This window comes from Telmatherina bonti (genome assembly GCF_933228915.1).
Source record: "Telmatherina bonti genome assembly, chromosome: 6".
NCBI classification, from domain to species: Eukaryota; Metazoa; Chordata; class Actinopteri; order Atheriniformes; family Telmatherinidae; genus Telmatherina; species Telmatherina bonti.
The window spans coordinates 38,069,656-38,078,929 of record NC_136624.1 but is presented as its reverse complement, the minus strand read 5'-3'; the positions used below and the strand labels follow the sequence as shown (position 1 = coordinate 38,078,929).

The 9,274-nt window shown below is 42.5% G+C and overlaps 2 protein-coding genes across 2 annotated transcripts in view; one reads left to right on the top strand and one right to left on the bottom strand.

Moving 5' to 3' along the window:
• Positions 1-315: 315 nt before the first annotated feature.
• On the top strand, positions 316-5,366 carry glrx (glutaredoxin (thioltransferase)). The gene is made up of 3 exons (XM_079242795.1): positions 316-577; positions 2,254-2,374; positions 4,210-5,366. The coding sequence occupies exons 1-2, from the start codon at positions 371-373 to the stop codon at positions 2,365-2,367; spliced, it is 321 nt and encodes a 106-aa protein (XP_079098921.1). The 5' UTR covers positions 316-370; the 3' UTR covers positions 2,368-2,374; positions 4,210-5,366.
• rhobtb3 (Rho related BTB domain containing 3) overlaps positions 4,231-9,274 on the bottom strand; it is a gene marked incomplete at its 3' end in the record, with an annotated part of 22,318 nt that continues 17,274 nt past the window's right edge. The window contains exons 10-13 of the mRNA XM_079242794.1: positions 9,017-9,190; positions 6,294-6,460; positions 5,986-6,082; positions 4,231-4,349 (exon numbers count right to left, since the gene is read on the bottom strand). Coding sequence (XP_079098920.1) covers positions 4,231-4,349; positions 5,986-6,082; positions 6,294-6,460; positions 9,017-9,190 — 557 coding nt within the window. The remainder of the gene's footprint in view (positions 4,350-5,985; positions 6,083-6,293; positions 6,461-9,016; positions 9,191-9,274) is intronic.

Here is a 9,274-nt window from a genome sequence, read left to right as displayed (position 1 = left end):
CTATGCCCATAATGCCCATTGGATAATCCAGCCTTGACACACATTCATGCTGTTTTGTTTGGAATTCAGGAACATTTCTATGTATTTAACCAGAAAAGTTCAATCTCTTCTTTTGAAAAACTAAAAAAATTTTTTTTAAAAACAAAAAAAAAAACTAGATATGATCAAACTGGATCAAAAACAGAAAAGAGGTCTTCGCTGTGTTTCGGCTCGTGAAGCAACAGGTCCTGCGTCTTTAAGATGTTTGACACGTGATTACGTCATAGCGAAACGAAACCGACGTGTGGGGGAGGGGGGAGGAGGGAGGAAGGGTGAGGGTCATCTTTCATTCCTCACAACATCTTCCAGCTGTTAGCTCGAGCTGGTTAAAATGGCGCAGCAGTTCGTGAAGGCCCAGATAAAAGAAGACAAGGTGGTGGTCTTCCTCAAGCCCACGTGCCCGTTCTGCGTCACGGCGGAGAAGGTTTTGTCCAAATACCGGTTCAAGCCGGGACACCTGGAGCTGGTCGACATCAGCGGCCGCAGCGACATGAACAGCATGCAGGACTACTTCCTGGAGATCACCGGGGCGCGCACGGTAAGCGCGTTCACGCTTTCACCTGGACTTCCCAGCACCTGTAAGCGCGTTCACGCATTCACCTGGACTTCCCAGCACCTGTAAGCGCGTTCACGCATTCACCTGGACTTCCCAGCACCTGTAAGCGCGTTCACGCATTCACCTGGACTTCCCAGCACCTGTAAGCGCGTTCACGCTTTCACCTGGACTTCCCAGCACCTGTAAGCGCGTTCACGCATTCACATGGACTTCCCAGCACCTGTAAGCGCGTTCACGCATTCACCTGGACTTCCCAGCACCTGTAAGCGCGTTCACGCTTTCACCTGGACTTCCCAGCACCTGTAAGCGCGTTCACGCTTTCACCTGGACTTCCCAGCACCTGTAAGCGCGTTCACGCATTCACCTGGATGTTCACGCATTTAAGTCCTTTAACAAGGCAGAGATGCAACAGTTTGCTTGTTTTCAAGCTCTAAAAAAAGACTCTGGGCTTCCATACATTACAGACAATAAATTGTTTCTTGAGCAATAAACAAAGTTAAATTATTAATATGTTTGAGGCTAAAAATCTGATTCTAAAATGAAATTATTTATTTATTTTCTTCCTTACATGAAGTGCTGCTCCGGCATAGATACTGGTAACAGTAGGCGGGTTTGCTTCTGACTCATGTTTCATTCTGCAGAAGTCTGAATAATCATCTCTTGGTTTTGTAAGGCTGGAAAAACCCTTTACACAACTCCAGCAGGAATCCCTGCTTGTTTTGTGAACTTAACATCCATCCATATGTAACAGAATCAGTTTGTTTCTTAAGAAAAATCACTTAAGAAAAACTTTCTGCTTTAAAAGGAATAATCAGCAGCGCAAACCTCAACGGCTGTGCTTAAAATCTTACCCTCCAAATCTGGGAATGCAGTTGCATTGTTGTCAGAAAGCATCTAAACTGTCACTTTTGCAAAAGGCTTTAAGCTCTGTGGTTGTATGAAGAAACCAGGGATGTTGTGGGACAAACATAAACAAACCTTGCAGTGTTTTAAAGAGAAATGACTTTTTTTAAAGGTATTTTGCTGATGAATAAGTTACTGAAGCAGGAAAAAGAATGACTCAACTGTGTGTGAAACACAGTGAAACATTCAAAGCTGCAGGTGTTTTGTTAGTCTGGAGCAGGACTCCACCCTGATGGATGGGAAGTGCTGCACCATCTGCTCTGCTGAGTCATGGCTGATTCGTCCTGTAGCAGGACGAGCCAGTCCAGGTCGCCACATCCGGCACATAGAGTCACATATAAACCATCCCAGCTAGTTTATATGTGCTTTAGTAACATACTACAGGTGTGTCATCGAAGCTGTAGCCCCCAAACTCTGAAACAGTCTCCCTCTTCCGGTGAGGTCTGCTGGGACTTTAAGTGGTTTTAAATCTCTTGAAAACTCATCTTTTTATGTTGGCTTTTAACTCCGGAGAGCGGGACCACTCAGTCTTTTCTGTAACTATTAAGTTGTCTTTATTTTTAGTGCTTTTAATGTTGATTTATTTTACTTGTACAGCACGTTGGTTACTTTGAGGTATGTGAAAGTGCTCGACAAAGTTTGATTGATTGAAGCTTTAAGAAGTCCCAGCCAAACGGAGAAATATTTCCGGTTGAACTGCATCACCTTTCAGGGTTTATAAGCGTCATAGCAGTCTTCTGCTGGTTGACATGCAGGTCCCTCGGGTGTTCATCGGCGAGAAGTGCATCGGAGGCGGCAGTGACGTGGAGCAACTGGACAGGAACGGGAAACTTCAGGGAATGCTGGAGCAGATCGGGGCCCTGCAGTGACCTCCAGGTACACGCCTCTGCACAGACACCTCACCTTCACATTTGTGTGCTTCTAGCAGAAATTCCCATCATAAACCAGTCATGGTAAATAACACCCAAACATCAGCATCTTAATTCTAAAACGTCTTTATTTAAAGTCAGACGGCTTGTTATCTACAGTCTGTACAGATCCGACACAGTGGCGCCTCCACACACTTCATGTCACAGTCCAGAGTTTCACCTGCTTTTCACTGAACCCATCAGTGGATTTGGGTTTCTCTGGGTTCCAGCTGTGCACCTGCAGACTGGATACACAACAACTGCATCCAGATCCCGGCTGTTCTCACTTGCATGCTGTCAAAACCATTGGTTGCTTCACTGATAGCATATGCACAGATTCCTATTAAACTTCTGATACGGCTAAAACTACACACAAGGTATATTTAATATGGGCCGTTTATTGTCATAGAGAATTATTAATCCATAGAAAAACAGTTAGGTGAAAAAGTTAATACTGATTTCATCTTGTTGGAGCCTTTCTTCCTACTTCTTGGTAAAATACCAGTGAAATATGAGACTGTAGTTCAGTGAAACCCTGTTGTCTTTTACTCCTTGTGGTTTTTTTTTTAAAATGTCCACACATATTACAAAAATAATTGCAGCACCAGAAATCATAATATCATTATGATTAAAAACAATATAGCCAAAAAAGGGCAAAATAAACATTGTGTCGAGAGGCAGTAAGGTTTCGAATAATGCGCATCTTCTTTACGGATGAACCTCCAAATACGCTACAAAAAGCCTTTTACCCTTTTCTGACAGACAGATCTTTAATATGCGTTATTCCACACAAATATGCACTGATTTCTATATAGATATTTATTTTTATTCATCACTAAGGAAATGTTCTACAACTCAAGCTCTGCAGGTTTTGAATTAAAACAATGTAAATGTTTATCGTTCGGGATTTGATGCACCGAGCATTTCATTTTAATCCGGGCACAGTGTAGTTAAATCTTAGCATCTTTCAGTGTAAATGAAATGGAACATATTTTGCTTGTAGTCCATCTGCAAAGAGAATGAAATCCATTTGTCTCTGAGACACTCGCCCATATGGAGTTCCAGATGTGAAGGCGTCTAATAAAGGACTTGTAATTGAGTTGGTCCTGCTCATAAGCCAAACTCATTTGGTTATTTTACAGATGGGATTGAGTGTGCCGGTGCTACCAGCAGTCGCTTTAACCGACTGAAACGCTGATTTAGCCACCAACACGTCAGCTTTAGGAATGCTGGGTGTGCATGTTCATAATTTTTTAGATTCAACAGCTGCATGGTGAGTTTAACGTGTGGCGCAGCAGTCCTGTGCAGAAGATACCGCATTCTCTCTGCTTATTCCACCTGACGTTACAACCACCCCCCTTTCAAACAAATCTGCATGAAGCGGGTTTGTTTCCCGAACCAACACCTGGGTGCCTCGTGTATTATTTATACTCCTAATGCAGCCAGCTTGCATCATCGTTCATCCTCAGCTTCATCCAGTAAAAAAAGAATCACAGAGCCTCCGGGCAGAGGCCAGGCGGTCGTGTTAAAACCTTGTTGGGTTTTAAGGATGGATCGTTTTGTATTGCCCACGGTGAATTAGTCCTGATGCAAAGAGTCTTTTCCTCTGGAGGGGGAGAGGTGTGATCCAGCTGCTCGTCTGCTGGATTTGTCTTAGAATTATTGTCTTTCTCCTCTGCGGCGTGGTCCTTCAGAGTCGAGCTTGAACCCGGCAGGATTCTTCACATGTTAACCACCATCCTCTCCCCCTCTTTACTTCTTTTCTCTTTGGATTCCCTCCTCTGTCCCTCCCCCTTTCCACAGGGTTACGGCGTCCAGGTGCGATCACATGACGATGCAGCGGGACTTTCTTAGTTTGCGCCGTCGCTGCTGGTACTCGCTGAGCTCCTGCAGGTAGCCTCTGGACGGCCAGCGTAGCCTCTCCACCTGCTCGCGCTCCTCCTCTGGAACACACACACACACACACAACTCCAATCTACTGCCATGCTATTAAACTGTTACAGTGATATTTACTGCATAGCTTGCTGCTTTCAAAAAGGATGTTAAAAAGGATGAAACATTTAAGAGTTTGTTTCCACCAACAAGCAGATGAAGAAAAGTTAATAATTTGTTTGCTGTTTCCTTCCTCTGATTGTTGCTGTGGCCCTTCAGTTCCCGTCCAACAGGCCGACAGGAGTCTTGTGTGTCTGTGCGTGGCTAATGATGACAGTAAAATGTGCTTCTGCGACACAATGCTGCTGTTAATCTTTGAAATGAACCTTTTTTTTTGTCTCTTAAATGCAAAACCATAAAGATGTTGCTTTAAGCAGCTTTATTGCTGCAGTCTAAACCGTAAATACTGCCTCATTCTGCTGCATGTGGTGTAAAATCCAATAATGCATGTTTAACCTATAAAGACCATGAAAAATTAAGAAAAGTCTAATTTTTTTTAATAAGGTCTTTATTTGTTCCTTTACCAAAATCTTTTAGGGATATTTACTGGGGCTGTGATGCTAGGCTTTCGAATCGATTCTGATTTTTTTGGGTGCCAATTCGATTTAAATTACAATTCTCACGATCCTTGGATATTGCTGATTTTGTAGACTAAAACTGAAAAAAAAATGTGCAAAACTTTTTTTTGCTCGTCATTTTTCTTGATTTTAATGAGGAAAAAACAACACAGTAGTCAGACCATCATTCTGTTGCTATAATGGCCAGGTAAAAAGATCAAGAAAAATGACAATTTTATCATGGATTATTTATTTGAAAAAAATAAATCGATTTATTTTTTTGTTTGAAACAAAAAAATCATTTAAATTGTGAAACAAAATATCCCGATATTTGATTTTTTTAATTTTTTTTTTTTTTTTTAAATTAGATTTCCAACCTCTACTGTTTACCACTTATTACCATGTGATGTAATGTTTTTATACAGTAATGTTATCTCCTGCTTTCTGGTGTCCATTAAAGACAAAAATAGTGTTCCACGGGATTTTGAGCAAATTTTGTAGCAAAGTGACGCCAAATATCTCAGAATCTGTATCATATATGTCACGCTGGGCTCATAATGGATGATAACCAAAACATATCTCAGGAAAAGATGTTTTCTTCTCATATTCTCTGCTGGAAAAAATGCTTTTTACCCCCCAACTCCGCTCTGCCGAGGAAGTTGTTCCAGCTTTTCTCTATAGAGAATGACGAGTTCACGTCGCAACGTCACTTCATTTAGACCCTGAATTCTAATGTCACAATCATGTTTTAAGCTCCAACTGGAGGATCGACCTCAAAATATTTCTATCCTCTAAACCAAATGTTAAAAAAAAGTCTTAAAAATTAAAATATGTCTTTATATAGTGATTAATATAGTGATTTTATAAAGCCTGATATGTTCTGAATCATTTGGGTTTACCTTCTTCTACTGTATGCAACCCTTTGCATTTTAATCCACAACTAACTGATGGGCATCATGGTTACACCTCTGGTATTTCACATCCTTTCAGCCATTTTTAAACACTATCTTCATATATTTATATTTTATATGTAAGACTAAAAGCGTAAAGGTGGTCCAAAAATGAGACACTGGTTTGAAGGGTCACTAACCTGAGAGCTCCAGGAAGTCGGGTTTATGACTGAAGATCAGGTAGTTGTTGGCGATGAAGTGGAGAAGCCAAATATAGAGCTGCTCTGCATTGTGGCACTGGAGAGAAAGATGGAGGCTACATGAAACCACCATCACACGTATCTGCAGATGCAAACTGCTAGAAAGTTCAACGGAAATGTGAATCATCTGCATCATAATGGAGTAGCTGTAGCTTTATAGAGTAAAGCTGCACATAATCTGTCCCCACTTTATGCCTTTAACCCTTTGTACACACACACACACACACATACATGGTGGTAGCACCCACCTTTGCTCTGCGGATTAGTCGAACCACGCTGATACCCGTCGATGCCAGCTCTCTACTGGGCATGCTCTGAAGGTAAGCACACACGCACACCTCGCACAGATGCTGCAGACGTTTCACCTGGTACATCTCAGCACAAACCAGCACCGCCATGGCCTGCAGCACACTGGCTGGACACAGAGACACACACGCCACTGTGACACACTGTAACGCCATGCAGATTCTTCAGCTGTCAAATCAAAGACTTAAATAGGCTGATTTTATTTAATTACATTAATCTCATACCCAACATACACACCAGTTTATTTCTCAGTAATTTTTCTTCTTTTTAAACATTTTGTCCCTGTCCTACACCCACCCATCCATCTCCTGCTGCTTATCTGGGGTCGGGTCGCGGGGGCAGCAGCCTAAGCAGGGAAGCCAAGACTTCCCTCTCCCCAGACACATTTGCCAACTCTGCGGGGGGATGCCGAGGCTTTCCCAGGCCAGCTGAGAGATATCCCTCCAGCGTGTCCTGGGTCTTCCCCGGGGTCTCCTTCCAGAGGGACACACCTGGAACACCTCACCCGGGAGGTCCAGGAGGCATCCTGACCAGATGCCCGAGCCACCTCAACTGGTTCCTCTCGATGCGGAGGAGCAGCGGCTCTACTCTGATCTCCTCCCGGATGACTGAGCTCCTCACCCTATCTCTAAGGGAGAGCCCGGCCACCCTGCGGAGGAAACTCATTTCAGCCGCCTGTAAACGAGTGGGAATTTTCCATTATTCTGTCCTACACACTAAATGGAAATCCTCCACTGAGCAGAGGCTAAAGCTTCTCTATCATGCAAATCATTCAAAGTAGAGCTATCAATCCTGTTGCATGATGTTAACTGTCAAATCAGAGAGCCTGATTCCTGTCAGTTATTCCGCACACCACCTCCCTCACCTTTCATGTGTGGCTCAGATGTGCTGCTGCACAGCAGCGAAGCAGCAGGAGCACAGAGGCTTTATTCCATCCCACTGCGCAATTACTCAAATGTGCATCTGGGTGTCTTCTGTCATACGGACAGAGCACATTATCTGGATGAAATGCTTTGATAGCCCTCCTGCTGTGGTTTCACACCCTTTGTCACTGATGCCCATGGAGTGACCTTGTTTTGACCTTGAGTGCAGACCTCTTGCATAACCGAAGAAGCCTCTGAAGCTGCTTCGTGGCTTTAATTTCCTGCAGTCAAGCTGTTATCTCTAGAAAAACTATGCTTATCCCAGCTGTAACTAAGCTGGATCTTAAGGATTTTTTGGTGGATTTTTCATTATTTTTTCCATCGAAAGATTTCCTGCTATAAAGAAATGGGATCATCAGCTGCTGGGAACTGGCTTTTCTTTTTGCACAAGCTTTGTTATGGAATCTTCCAAAGGAAGACGACGTTCAGTGCTGCGTCTAACTCAATATTCATAATTAATGAGCCTGATGCAGAGTTTTGCTCCTTTTAATCCTGTAATAATCTGCAGTTGAAGCTTTGATGGTGCGAAGCACACTTGCTATAGTTTATCTCTTATTTGCATTAAAACACCACCAAAGCTTTGTTCAAACAGTATTTAGCAAACTCCTGCCACTAGGGGACAGAAAAACTCTAAAACTCATCAAAAAAAGATCCTTCCAGTGTTGCTTTCTGACCTGTAAGACAAAGAATTGCAATGCAGACATGCAGCAGACCAACATAACAAGCCACTCTGTAGTCACTGACTCTGCAGGGAGTTAATTCTGCTTAAACTGTACAACTGTGCATGTAATGCATGTAATGCTCTGTAGCTCGTCGCCATGACCTGCTAGTATTACAGTTGTGCTCATATGTATTCATCCCCTTTCATTAAAGAAAAGGCTGAATTTACAACAGTCACTCATAACTGGAGACTTAAAAAAGGAACAATAACTAAAAATTTGCAAAAATATAATTTAGTAACATAAGACACTGTTTTTTTTTTTTTTTTTTTTTTATTTAATTGAGTTGAAGAAAGGAAAAAAACAAAAAAAATTGGTCCTGGACAAATGAGAGACTTTTCTGTTGAACAGTGGGACAAAATACCTGTCAACAGGTGCAGAAGTCTGACTGAGAGGAACAGAAAACACCTGACTGGAGCGGAAACATTAAAGGATTGTTCAACTAAATATTAGTTTATGACTGATGTAATCTGTAATAAATTATCTTATTTGTTTTATCAGAAAAATATTTCTATTGAACCAGAATTAGAAAATAATGTCATGATTTTCATAAATCTGTTTTTTGTCCTTCTTTAATGAAAGGGTATGAATACATATGAGCACAACTGTACCTGCAATCATTACTTTCAAGCGCAGCGTGTGACGGCAGGAAACCACAATAGCAACACGAGTTTTTACCATCAAAGGGAGCAAAAGCAGCGATGCCATGAGAGGATTTTGTGCTCACTACAGCTAAAGCTTCTGGTGTCTAAGTGCCTCTTGAGAATGATGCTGGCAGCAGGTTGCAGTCGCACAGATGGGTGATTGGGCTGCAGTTTGTTTCGTTCCCGAAGGCTAAAGGAAAACATGCACATCCCTGAAGTGTTTTCTTATGGTGCTCATTCCTACGTACGAAAATAAAGCTGCCGTGCACAGCATGCAAAGTAACTTCAAGCTTAGTTTCCATTAGTTTGTAAAAAGCAGCTTTAAGTGTGAACACTGATGCAGAACTGTTGACCTCTGGGATGTTTGTAGTAAACTCACCAGGACAGCAGGAGTCAGTGTAGAGGTATTCCAGGAAGGACAGAAAGGTATCCGAGGAGACGCCGTGGATGGGAACCACTCTGCTCCGGGCTTCTGCATACTTCCCACTGAACATGGCCGCCATCACATCACAACGGGCCACCAGCACTGCTCGGTGTGCAGGCAGGACACTACCTAAAAATCCCACGCACACACATGATGATGAACAATGTGGCTGAATGTTTCAGAGCAACATTTGAAAAGAGTTTAACAGTTTAC

Excerpts from the sequence above, each read along its gene's own strand:
- glrx (XM_079242795.1), top strand. The coding sequence starts at position 371 with ATGGCGCAGCAGTTCGTGAAGGCCCAGATAAAAGAAGACAAGGTGGTG. Across the intron at positions 578-2,253 it reads AGATCACCGGGGCGCGCACG|GTCCCTCGGGTGTTCATCGG; the intron begins GTAAGCGCGTTC and ends GTTGACATGCAG.